This window comes from Hipposideros armiger, unplaced genomic scaffold (assembly GCF_001890085.2).
Source record: "Hipposideros armiger isolate ML-2016 unplaced genomic scaffold, ASM189008v1 scaffold_655, whole genome shotgun sequence".
Lineage (NCBI taxonomy): Eukaryota > Metazoa > Chordata > Mammalia > Chiroptera > Hipposideridae > Hipposideros > Hipposideros armiger.
The window spans coordinates 587,660-600,682 of record NW_017732005.1 but is presented as its reverse complement, the minus strand read 5'-3'; the positions used below and the strand labels follow the sequence as shown (position 1 = coordinate 600,682).

Here is a 13,023-nt window from a genome sequence, read left to right as displayed (position 1 = left end):
TATGTATATATGTGTTTAACAGTTATTCACTGTTCATTGTCTAGTATTGAAGCTGCTTCTGGTGGTAAAGCTGAAGTTATCACTTGTGATGTACTCTTGGTTTGCATTGGCCGACGACCTTTCACTCAGAATTTGGGACTAGAAGACCTTGGCATTGACTTAGATCCTAGAGGTAGAATTCCAGTCAATACCAGATTCCAAACTAAAATTCCAAAGTAAGTTGCATTTTCAATATTTAAAGTTTATGTCAAATGCTATTTTGAAAATAAGACTTTTGACATGTTTAAAAAATGCATTGGCTTTGGGGAAGAGTAGTAAATTAATGTTAAAGCAAAAATTCTTAATTGAATTTTTTTCATTACCCAAAGATTAGAACCCAAACTCAGATAATCGAAGAGCTGTGTTTAATATATTTTTTGTGACTTAACAACTCGCAGTTTATAATTTTGTTAACATGGCACAACTGAAGGTGAAGACCTGGTTTCAGAGGCTCACTGTGTTTCTTTTGATCTCTGTGGTAGTATCTATGCTATTGGTGACGTGGTTGCGGGTCCTATGCTGGCTCACAAAGCAGAGGATGAAGGCATCATCTGTGTTGAAGGAATGGCTGGTGGTGCCGTGCACATTGACTACAACTGTGTACCGTCGGTGATATACACACACCCGGAAGTTGCCTGGGTTGGCAAATCAGAGGAGCAGTTGAAAGAAGAGGTAATCCTGAGCAAGGGGAGTTGCACTCCAGTGTGTGAATTGAGTTAATGACACTGGTAGCTGAGGATTGTTTGATTATTGCATTAATGCATTTTAATAACTATGTGGAACATTATAGTCTAGTATATATTTTTTTCCTGTAGTATTACAAAGGAGATCATCCACTTGCCTGTATTCAAAACTAGTAATTCCAGAGCTTTTCTTTTTGGCTTTGAAATATACACAGACCAAAATTTGCATTTGCTTGTGTTTTTTTACCCAAAATATATTTCATTAACAAGCCTTTTGGTCTTTCCTTCTTTATGTTCTGTGAAGAATTCCCTTCTTGGGATTTATTTTCTGGACAAATGGTAGATTTCACCAATGGCAAATGAAGGTTTTCAGAGTTTACCTAGGTTCTCATTTTCTGTCTCACAGGGTATTGAGTACAAAATTGGGAAATTCCCATTTGCTGCAAACAGCAGAGCTAAGACAAATGCTGACACAGACGGCATGGTGAAGATTCTTGGGCAGAAATCAACGGATAGAGTATTGGGAGCACATATTCTGGGACCAGTGAGTACTGTAAAAGAACCAGAAACCCCGTTAGGATTTCTGGAAAATATTGCTATTTAGTAGGTTTATTTAAAACCACCTGGTGTTTCCATCCTGAGGTTATTATTTACCAGTAAAGTCTGAATATGGCCTCTGGGTGCATTTCTAGCAAGGAAGGAACCAGCAGCACTCTCAGTCATGCCCATGTTGTCTACTTGCCACACGGCAACTGTGATCGTCCCTTTAAAACACGCACCATGTGCCTGCTTCAAACTCTCCAATGGTTATTGCACCTGCAGACTTACATACAAGGCCCCTCTATATCTAGTCCTGCCTGCCTTTCTGACCTCATCTCTTTCCACTCCTCCCTTTTATTAAAGAATTCCCTGCCTCATGGGCCTTCTCTCAATTTCATAGCAGGTCAGACTTTTTCCCACTTTAGAACCTTTGTGCTTGTAGTCATACCCTTTGCTTAGAATGCTCTGCCTTCAGATCTCTGCATGAGTGGCTCCTGTGTTCCTCAGGTCAGCTCAAGTGTTACCTTCCAAGAGAAGCCTGTCCTACCACTGAATCTGCAGCATGCCTTCCCTTGAGGTATCTGCTGTAGCAGTAATGAACATTTGAGTGTTGACTCTGTGTGGTCGGCATGACTATTCCCATTTTTGAGGAGAATAAATGGAATCAAGCACACCGAGTCTGAGGGGTAGACTTTAAATCCAGGCCATCTAAGCTCTTAACTTCTGTGCCACCTTTTCTGCCAAGTGTTTCCTGGCTGGAGGCAGTTAGTTAACGGCTCTTACAATTAATCTGTCCCATTAGTGTGTAGTTGTTTTTGCCATGGAGACACAATTACTTCTTGGTTTATTATTTTAAAGGGTGCTGGTGAAATGGTAAATGAAGCTGCTCTTGCTTTGGAATATGGGGCATCCTGTGAAGATATAGCTCGAGTCTGTCATGCACATCCGGTAACTATTAACAACACAACAGAATTAATCGCTACCTAAATTTTCTTTTGATCCACAAATACTTGATTTTTAATTTTTAATTATTTCCTTTGCAGACCTTATCAGAAGCTTTTAGAGAAGCAAACCTGGCTGCATCATTTGGCAAACCAATCAACTTTTAAATTAGAAGATTACATATATTTTTTCTGAAATCTCCTGGGAGCTTTTGTAGAGGTCACATTTCTGAACAGGAAATGCTCACAGCTCACAGAATTTCTAGGACTGAATTATGAAACTTTTGGAAGGTATTTAATAGGTTTGGACTGAATGGAATAATCTCATATCTATATTTTAAATACATTTTATTTCAGTACATTAATATTGCAAAGAAAAAAAGCTACTTATAGTAGTAGCCTGGAAAATTTTTTTTCAACACACATTTCCATGCTGTTTATGAAAGGTTCAACTTCACTGAATTTATGTTAAGTAGCTTTGATCTGATACAGTAAAGTTGCATTTACTACGTGGATGGAACTGGAGTATGGAATGTGAACAGCTGTATTTGAAGCAAGGCGATCAAGTTCTTTTAAACTTGGTTTTCATATTGGAAACAAGTCAGTCATTAGAATAAGATTAAAATATGTGTAAACTCATGTAAATAAAAAAATGATAGTCTCTCATTTGTTTTATTTAATCCCCAAATTCTTGCAGTTTAGCAGTAGAATTTATGTGTTTAGATTTTTAAGGTACCATTGATGTTTATAGTCTGGAGTATAAAATTAACCAAGTTAAGGAGGTATATCTATAAAATTCAAATATTAAGTGGTGACTCAAATATATTACAGTAGGAAATGAAGATCTGAAAATAAACATTTCTTAAATATTCATTTATTGGCTATTCTGAGTGGATTATCAAAATGGTCCAAATTCTTATTTATGACTGCCTCTTGTGTGTGTTCTTAACTACTATTATTGCTTTTATAAGCCTGGATGTATCTTTTCTGCACACTGTAGAACAGTATTAAGTTACTTAAAAGGTCATCACCGTTTCACCTGTTTCAGTGATCACAAAATGTTTAGCGTATACTTTTGGAGAAACAATGTAAGGGAATCTTTACTGTTGTCTTTTTCTGTGTGGATTTCCATTGTGTCCTTGGCTGGATAAATGATTGTTCCTTTAAAGAGTGCTTTATGTATTTACTGGTAAATATTTAATAAGATGGCCATTTCTTGAAATACTTAAAGTGTTAAATGACAAATAGGTTTTTACATATACTTCAATTTAAGAATGATTTCAGATTAAGTAGTTCTCAAATCTGAGATAGCATAAATTTAAAGAGAAAAATAAACTACCTTAAAGTACTAGAAATATGCAAACTAGAGATTCACTTGATTGCAATTTAGAGGTTAAACTAGTCTTTAAAGTTTGGAGCATGTAATTTATCAGCAGAAAGCTGTATGGAATGGATACCATCAATCATAACTAAAAGGAAAATCTTTAGTAGTCTTCAGGTTTTAATTGCATTTATATGGGTCACATTTTCCTTTTTCTTAATATGTCCAGTGGTCCTGGATTATATTATCATTATGAATGATACATTATAAAGACTCGATCCTGTTTCATATCTCTGAAAAATAGTTAATTTTTGTTTTTAGTAGGCAGTAAACTTGGCTGATCTCCAATTCCAAACGTTTGTCATCTTTTGTCGAGGGGCAGCAGTTGAAACCTCTGCTCAGTTTAGCTTTACCCGGGCTGCCCTGTGCATATATAGTTCACTGGTCAACCAGAGATTGAGCAAAGTTGGGGGGGGGCCTCTCCTTTCTGGGGTTCCCTCCCTCATATTTCAGTTGCTGTGGTTGTTCTAAACTCTCCTCTGATTCCTTAACCAGTAAATAAAACTTGGCTACTGCCTACGTGGCCACTTACTGGGATCTTCCCTCAAGTGAAAATTGTTAAAAATGGGAATTTCAGACAGTGCTGATCTTGAGTGTCAACTGCCTTCTACCTTCAGCCTGCTTCTAGCTATTCTCCAGTATATTTAGGGGGGAAATAATTTTGTTCCGAGTTGGCCGTTACCAGCAGGAGGGTTGGTCTGAATGTGCCAGTTCACCATTACTGGAAATGAACTCTGCATCTTTAAATTCTGAAATCCCAGTATTCTGTGAAGTGCTAGTTTATTTAAACATGAAACATGTCCCCTACTCTAGGGAAGAGTTTCTAATTAGGGAACAGTGAAATATATGAAGTCCAGCTATAGAGACAGAAAATAAGTTAAATCCAACTTTAAGGGTTCTCATTCAATATGCAAATGCAGATTTACCTGGGTGGGAATGAATTCCTAGGTATAAAATTGTAAATGTTCACTTAACTAAATTCTTAATATTTTCTTGGCTTATGAAAAGGAGGGCAAAGTTCATTAAGTTGATTAGTAATTTCAAAGTGAGATCTTTAGCTGAAAAGCAATGGTGAGTAGTGAAGGTTTCTACTTATATACTTAGCGGGAAAAGACTTAGTTGCTCTAGTAGATGATGAGCTATGACCACTTGGTTTAACAGTTCTAGACTCCACCTAAATAAAAATGACAAATCATTGCCTTGAACCAGAGGGAAGTTGCCTTATTGTTTAAATCACAGCTGTTTACATAACTTTTGTTCAGGCCCAGCTTCAGATACAGCTGCGTTGGGTGTGTGGGTGGTTGTGAAACGGGAATGTGTGAGAAAAGCACTGGCCTGGCCTGGTATCCAGCTAGCTCAGCTATAAAATTGACACAGGCTTGGCAGTTGTATTCCAGCTATTTTCTTTAGCCTGTAGAGTAAGTGATTGTTATTGCTTTGGCCTCACCTACAACCTTAGCAGAGAATCTTTAGTTGGTGAAATTAAATATAATATGAAAGCTGAGAAATTACAGCAGTGTTCTGAACTTTGAGTAGCATTGCTCAGTTGGCAGGAGCAACGTCGAAACTGGACCGATTTAATTTTAACCTTCCCCTTGGCAACCCTGGCCCTATTCTGGTGGTAATACTTAAAAGCCACAATTTTCTAAAAAGTGCTTTTTGTTCTCTGTCCTAGAGTAAGGAATGCTGATGGGATTTGTGGAGATTAGAGCAACTGAGCAGGCACCGAAGTGGTGATCTTTACCTTATCCAAAAATGATTGGGAAGTGATTTGGGGGTAGATTTGTGGAGGATATTGATCTAGCAAACAGAAGAGTAATAGCTTGTTTATAGACATAACAGAAATTAGGGTCTCCCTGGAGGCAGTCAACTTGTTTATAAATCTGTCTTTACAGTGAAAATCACATTCTTCGTTAAAGGGATTCATGAACACTAAGTCAGTAAAAGTAATTTAAGAATACTAAATTATATTTATACAAAAGCACTGTACTTTATTCAACTCCATACAAAACGTGGTGATTAAAAACATTAAATAGGCAATGAGTTTTACTCTGAAGATTATTGTCAGTTTAAAAAATGTAGCTGTCTTACTTTGGTCACTCAGCCATTCTACAGCCCTTCCTCCTGTTACAAGCAGGTGCTATAAACAGCAACTTTCTGGCTTATATCCTTTAGGAGCGAGCGGACTTCTCCTTCCAGTCTTACTAATTCTTGAGCTTTATCTTCTAAATATTTTTGATTGTCCTCATATTTTCTTTCTAAATCTGTGGGAGATAAAAAGAAAAAGCTTGAGCAATTTATACTATGATGATCTCAAAATCTAACACTGATTCTCTTTGCTTATAAGGCTTTTTAAAGTGTCTGAGACAAAGTGTGTAGATTTTCACCCTTTAAATAAAACAAACTCTCGATATATTTATTTTAAAATTCTTTATGAAAGCGTGAACCTATGTGAGAAGACCTACCTTTCAGGAGCTGTAGCTTGCTGTTGGCTTGAGCCAAAAGTGTTTTTGCTTCATTTTGTAGCATTTCAGCTTTCCTTCTGGCATCAGCTGACTCTTCAGTTTTTTTGGCAATTAAATTTTCTACTTTCTTATACTTTTCATCAAGTTCACCATCCAGAGTCTGTATTCCACATGTAGACACAAAGAGATGATAATGTGAGTGTCAGTAATTACAGCGGAGAGCAGCACATAGTATGACGACAAGCTTGGATCACCAGTACAGCAAGCATTCTGGATTAGGGCCACCGTCAGGGAACCCACACTTCAAGCTATTCAAATGGGAGGTCACTGAAAACATGATCTCGAAACAGAATTACATACAACTTTAAGATGATTTTTACAAACAAGATTTCAGACACTTTGGAGTTGTAACAGGTCTTAAGGTTAAGCCCGCTTTCTCTGTTAATTAGCACATTTCTGTGGAGAAATTGATTTTCTCAAAAGCAGCTGTGCTGAGATCCAAATATTTAGACCTCCAAAAAGGCCCATTTTGAAGAAATGGAATGAGGACCATCTGGATTCTTGACTAATTTAGGGTTTGTAGAAACTTGCTATCAGGAACTCAGGGAAAATGCAGATTTAGTGACAAGAAGGGAAAGATTGTAGCGTATGCAGCATGGTTGAGAGGAGAAACGTGTGGGTTTGGAAAGATGCTTACAAGTGATTTCTTTTGAGAAACACCAAACAACAGCCATTGATAATAGGAATTTCATGTCAAGGGGTTTTGTTCCTTTTTATTGCAATCCAATGTCATATTTATGCAAAATGCTCTGTAAGAAGACTACCTGGGAGACTCATGCTCTCAGAACCGCAGGAAACTACAAACCATAGTGGAAAAGACAGACGTGGCAGTGAACTTTTCTTACTATTTTGTTCTCTTCCCAACCCAGAGAGCTAGTCGCCCTTATGTAATGCCCACAAGCCAAAGTAACGTCCAAGAAAAACCTTTACTTCGTCAGTTTATAACTCCATATAAACGAAGTTTATAACTTCATTTAAAAGTTTCAACACGCCCCAAAAGTTTAAAAAGGTTTCTTTGGAGACAAAGCCCATACAAATTTAGAAATTGAATGTGTGTTTCAATGATTACTTGGCTTCTAGTGAATAATTTGGGTCGTGAGAGATTTTTTCTGTAATGAGAGACAAGGGTGGTTATTACATAATGAATGCAGATTGAGAGATGTTAGTTCCTTCCTCCAAGCTGTTCTGTCTTGAACTCAGCTTTTTCTACCTTGTTTTTAAAGCTTCTCCAAATGCCCAGGTCATTCATTACTATACCATAAACATCCTCCTGATAAAATACAGAAACACATGCCCAACATGCTTGCTTTAAGACTTCTACCACTAAGTCAATTTCATTTTCTAAGCTCTCACCCAAGATTGCATTTGAGGGCCTAGGACCTGCTTATTGGATACTTTCATGTCCACTCCCATTCTCTTCCATCTGTGTCTAAAGGCCGCCAATCAGAACAGTCATTCGGGATGTTTCTGAGACTAACCACTGTAGGTCTGCGTCCCTTACCACTTCCAAGGAAGGCAGTGAGGAGACTGGCTGCTCCTTCACCAACGTAGCTGTGAAGTTCAAAGATTTACGCACCTTCTTAACATCGTCGGCACTTTGTTTCACAGTATATACGACTTTTTCAATATATTCTGCCTCCCCAGAGTTTCGGGCAGCCTTCCGCTTGAGTTCGTCCACGTTCCGCTCCAGCTCGCTGATGCGCTGGGAGGCGTTGAACAAGGTTTCCTCAGAAGCTGCCGTTTCAGACTCGATCTATATATAGATCGAAAATATAATGTCAACCATCCAGCACGTGATTAATTTGAGAAATGGTTGGAAGTGCTTGCTATGAACACAAGTGTAGAGGAAGATGTAAAAGTCTGCTGTGCCGTTTTCCTCTCAACCAAAAGTAATAATTAACAAGAAAATACAATTCTAAGAACGCTTATATGAAGTGCCCCAACTTTAAATGCTGTTTGCTACATCTCATATATTAACTTTATTCTTTTGGTACTTCTGGTGATCTAGGCTGAAATTCTCGTAAGATTTCTCTACGTAAGAACCACCCCGACAGTTTGGTGTGTTGAGAAGCGTTTTAAAGATGCCTGTGAACTTTGGCCAATGTTCATAGATAAGCAGATGTCAGAACGGATTTCCACATAAATTTCCCAATTTAATGGGGGTGGAAATATTACAATTTCCAGTTGACTTTAGTTTTTTCTGTCAACTTTAAATGAAACGCTAGTAGTGGAGGTTATGGCACTCCAGAAACTGCCTAGAAAGTTAATTTTAGTGTTTTTAGCTAATTACTGAAGACTTGGAGACCAGAAATATTCTTTAAAACTCCTAAGAGTTACTTATAGGATTGTGAGATGGAGCTATAAGTAAAAGTTTTTCAGGGGGGCAAAAATACCATCTGGGCAACTGGTGAAGATCCCCATTTGATTTCAAATTATAATGAATAAACAGTGAGTTTTTTGTTTTGTTTTAAAAAGCCAAAGTAAGCAGTCGGGCCCATGATGGAAAAACCAGTTTCACTGAGCACTCACTTTTCCTTAATGATCTTCAAGGATGGGTCTGTTGCTACAGAATTAACTCTGAACAACAATATGGCAGTGAAACTAACGGGTCAGTATGGACATGCTAAAATTTGTACTTCAGATCAAATAACTCTTGACCTATAAGCTCACCTATTTACTTAGGAAAAAAATTCTTACAGAGTAGATATAATTTTTAGAAGATGAGTTTTACAGTTTCATTTTTAGATGAATGAATAGTTCTTGACAAGATTTTCATTAGCATATATAGTTTAGTTAGAGGTTCTCTTAGTTTCTTATTACTAACCCAAAACACATCCTGCCCCCCAAGGTCCCTGAGAAACAGAACCACCATTATTCACGTACATCATCAAGCCAAATACCTCACCTGTAGTTGGATTAGTATTTTCTAACTTGCTTCTCAAAACACAGTAACTCAAAAAGTCACAGAAATACATTTCACTAAAATGTTAGCAGCACACTGAGAAATTTGAAAAACCTAGACACAGAAAAATCAAAATAATTAAAGGGTCAGAACTTAGCCTGCTGGGAAACATCATTTTCTAAACTTGGAGAAGTAGCCTGAAGAAAAGCCTTGTATTATGCGTATGCTTTTCCCTTGAAGAAGGGAAAGTGGCTGACGGACTATTGGGCCTCACTTTACTGAAAGCAACAGAATAGGGCAGACAGGTTTGTACCATCAACTAAGGGTAGGAAAAGTAGGTTGAAAAATCATCTACCAGGTTTTAAACATTAAGGGGTTGTTGGCCTGAAAAGGCTGACAGTACTGAGAGCATCTAATTTCAGAGAATATCCTGAGAAGATGGAGAGGCATGGACAAGTCATCAATTTTCTTCACCCACTTTTATAAAAGAAATGAACTTTCCCACAACAGGAAGGAAAAAAATTTTGCTTATACAACTGATTTAAAAAAAATAATAGGACTATGTTTACCTTTTAAATATAAAAGGATTTTTAGAATCAAGCATTTAAATGCATGTGAAAAACTACCTTTGTTAGTGGGGGCCTGTAATATCTGGTAGTTTCTAAGAGTATTTTGCTGATAAACCATTGAGTTTTCCATGCATTCTGAACACAACAGGTTGTTTAGCTGTAAGATCTATTAGGTTCCTCTAGAAAGGAACATGGGAAACAAACATTTTGACCTTTGTGGCTTTCTAGTCCTTTTCAAAACTAGTTAAGTTTTGTGAATGATCACCTCATAAGTCTTGAGACACTCGTCTTGACCATGTAGTTGCTTTTGGGCTGCTTTATAAGTTTTCTAACACTGGACTTCATATTACTGAATAGTCTGTGTGATTCCTTGAAAGAACAGGAAACTTATGTTTTTATCTTAAGCTTTTGTGGGGGTGAAAATGGAAAAGGGATTAATGTTCCAGTATCTTCACAGTCTTTTCTTGAAAACATATTACTCTTAGCTTCTGTGCTAAGGAAGTAGTTCAGATTTATTTAAAAAGGAATCCTTTTGGGGCAGCCGGTTAGCTCAGTTGGTTAGAGCGCAGTGCTTATAACACCAAGGTTGCCAGTTTGATCCCCACACGGGCTACTGAGTTGTGCCCTCCACAACTAGAACGAAACAACTACTCGACTTAAGAGCTGATGGGTCATGGAAAAACACACTGTTCCCCAATAAAATGGATAAATAAATAAAAATAAAAAGGGGCCAGCCGAGTGGTGTGTTGGTTAAGAGGTGGCTTAGGACGCCAGCTCTGAGCAGCAGGGCCCCGGTATGGATTCCACATTACGGCCCGTGACGCTGCGCCCTCTACAGCTAAGATGGTGAACAACAGCTCGACCTGGAGCTGGGCTGCCAAGAGTCGCTGGCAATGGTGTAGGCTGCAGCCCCTGCTGCAGTGGCCTGCCATGAGCTACTGTGAGTGGCTGGCAGCCAGCATGAGCTGCCGTGAGCCGCCGTGAGCGGCTAACCAATGGCCGGCGAGCGACTGTCTCAGCTGGGAAGAGTGCGATGATAATACCAACTTGGGCCAGTGAAGCGACATCCTCCAAAAGTATACTGAAGAACAAAAGGACAGCAACTTTCTGTTCCCCTCCCCCAGTTCCCCAATTAAAATCTTTAAAAAAAAAAAATCCTTTCGTGTTCAGTTGCAAATATTTCATAGATAACTATGAAATGCACTTACTATTCTGTTAGAGGAGTACCTGCGAGTATTTTCTCCCACAGTAATCATGGCTGTAATAGCTTACCGAAGTCAGCAGGTTCTGGGTTCCTTGGATGTCCTCATCTGCTTGTTTAATGGCCTTCTCTGCTGCGACCTGGGCCTTTTCTGCCTCCTGCAGAGCTTCCTTGACCATGTCTGCGGTTACTTTCACATCTGTTGCGCTTTTGCTGAGTAAAAGAATGAGATAATGTACATGAACATGAAAAAAGTACATCCTTACCGAAAAGAATATTTCTTTAAAGAACAGCCTTCCTGAAATGACCCAGAGAGACTCAGAGGTCAGTCACTCTTAGAAATTTCATAGGTTAAAGAAATGCTTTTTTACTCCAGGCTAGATACACAAAACCAGCCCCCTAAATGCCATGTGTCTTCAGATACCTGGCTCTTTTAGCTTCTTCTAACAACATCTCAGCTCTGGCGATGTCAGCAGCACTTTGCTGTAGAATAACCTCCACTTGAGAAAGGCTTTCGACTCGTTCGCGAATATCTTCTGTCAAGTTCTGTAACTGCTCTGGGGTGCTAGGCATTTCCATTTTCAATACTTCATTAGCAACTGCTTCGATGCTATCCAAGTCAGAACTGTCCTCTGTTAAAAGAGGTGATAATCATAGATGAGTCAGTCATTCAGCCACTTACCGGTCATCTACTATGTGGACAGCACGGCAGGGTCACACCAAGACACACTTCTTGTTTAAGAGATTATAGTCTAATTGAGCAGGGAGATGAGACACGCACACATGAGGAAGTAATGCAGACAAGTACTACCGGAATTGGTAGTTGGGAAGTCTTTGTGGAGGATGAGGGACTGATTAGGTTTTGAAGGATAGTAGTATTTGAAAGAAAAAAAGACATCTTTTGGCTAGAGAAACAGTATGGCCAGAGCCTGTTATGTGAAATCGGAGTGGACTGAATGGTTCAGATTGTAGAAGACAATAGAGGCCAGGGTAGAAAGCTAGATCCTACAATGAAAACTTTCAACTGAGCTTGAAAGAATAGCTAGGTAACTACCGTAAATGCAGATGTCAAGAGCTGATCTTCCTTATAAATGATCTGGATTCAGGAAATGGCAGAAGGGGAGAAAGTTCAGTCAGGAGCAACAGAATCAGGACAGCGTATTATCTGTCAGAAGCCAAGGAGTTTCAAGTGTCAAATGTAAAAGGTCAAAACAAAAAATAAAAACAAAACCAAAAAAACCACAGAATGGTTAAGCTTTATATATGTCATTAGTTTCTAAGCTTTTAGTTTAACTGTCAAAGAACATAATAATGGACCCCTGAGGATTTCAGTACTAAGAATCTATCAATGAATAAGGTATCTTCAGCAAATATTGGTAGCTCCCAACTTATTAGCCATTCCCCCCTTTTCCTTGCTAACAGAATACTGATTTTGTTCAGGCACCTACCTCTAAGGTAAGGTAAGCTTACCAGCTCAGAGTTCAGTCCTGATTGTGTGTGTTATGTGCCCTTGAGTTGGCACCAGCTCCTGGCAACCCTATGAATGAGTGTTGCGCACATAAATCCTGACTGGTCTGCCAAATAAAGGCTGTCCCATTCCATTTTCCAGTGACATTTACGTGTGGGCATGGGACTCATTTTTGGCCAGTGAGATTTATGGAGATGACTGCTCAAGGGATTCCGAGGGAGATTTCCTCCCTTTAAAAACAGACACAACAAAGGGACAGGTGGTCTCTTCTTCCACTAGATATTATCGTGTTTTTATGTGAAGTCTGGAACTTTGGCAGCCACCTTGTAACCAGGAGGAGCTAGCCTGAGAACAAAGCTGATATGCTTAATATAGCAGAGCAGAAAGATGAAAAGTACATGGATCCCAGAACCATGGAGCTATCCTACTACTGAATTTCCTGTCATGTGGTACATCTTTTTTATTTAGTCCATTTCAGTTGAGAGTTTTCTGTAACTTGCAGCCAAAACCATCCTACTGATAATACTGACCAGTAATACTTATGAGCTAGACCACAAATTCTAGAGATGTTCTTTCTCTCAAAAAAACAAAATACAGGGCCGGCCGAGTGGCGTGATGGTTAAGAACTGGCTTGGGATGCCAGAGGGCCCCGGTTCGGATCCCACATATGAGGTCCAGTGACACTGCCCTCCACAGCTAAGATGCTGAACAACAGCTCAACCTGGAGCTGGGCTGCCGTGAGTTGCCTGCGACGGCATAGGTTGCAGCCCCTGT

General features: G+C 39.0%; 2 protein-coding genes across 2 annotated transcripts in view; one reads left to right on the top strand and one right to left on the bottom strand.

Annotated features, from left to right (window-relative positions):
• Positions 1-3,371, top strand: part of DLD (dihydrolipoamide dehydrogenase) — a 21,269-nt gene extending 17,898 nt beyond the window's left edge. The window contains exons 10-14 of the mRNA XM_019626055.1: positions 45-215; positions 522-711; positions 1,129-1,266; positions 2,121-2,210; positions 2,306-3,371. Of these exons, the coding sequence (XP_019481600.1) occupies positions 45-215; positions 522-711; positions 1,129-1,266; positions 2,121-2,210; positions 2,306-2,371 (655 nt within the window). The 3' untranslated portion in view covers positions 2,372-3,371. The remainder of the gene's footprint in view (positions 1-44; positions 216-521; positions 712-1,128; positions 1,267-2,120; positions 2,211-2,305) is intronic.
• Positions 2,948-13,023, bottom strand: part of LAMB1 (laminin subunit beta 1) — a 76,679-nt gene continuing 66,603 nt past the window's right edge. The window contains exons 31-35 of the mRNA XM_019626049.1: positions 11,206-11,413; positions 10,853-10,994; positions 7,686-7,862; positions 6,050-6,209; positions 2,948-5,848 (exon numbers count right to left, since the gene is read on the bottom strand). Coding sequence (XP_019481594.1) covers positions 5,712-5,848; positions 6,050-6,209; positions 7,686-7,862; positions 10,853-10,994; positions 11,206-11,413 — 824 coding nt within the window. The 3' untranslated portion in view covers positions 2,948-5,711. The remainder of the gene's footprint in view (positions 5,849-6,049; positions 6,210-7,685; positions 7,863-10,852; positions 10,995-11,205; positions 11,414-13,023) is intronic.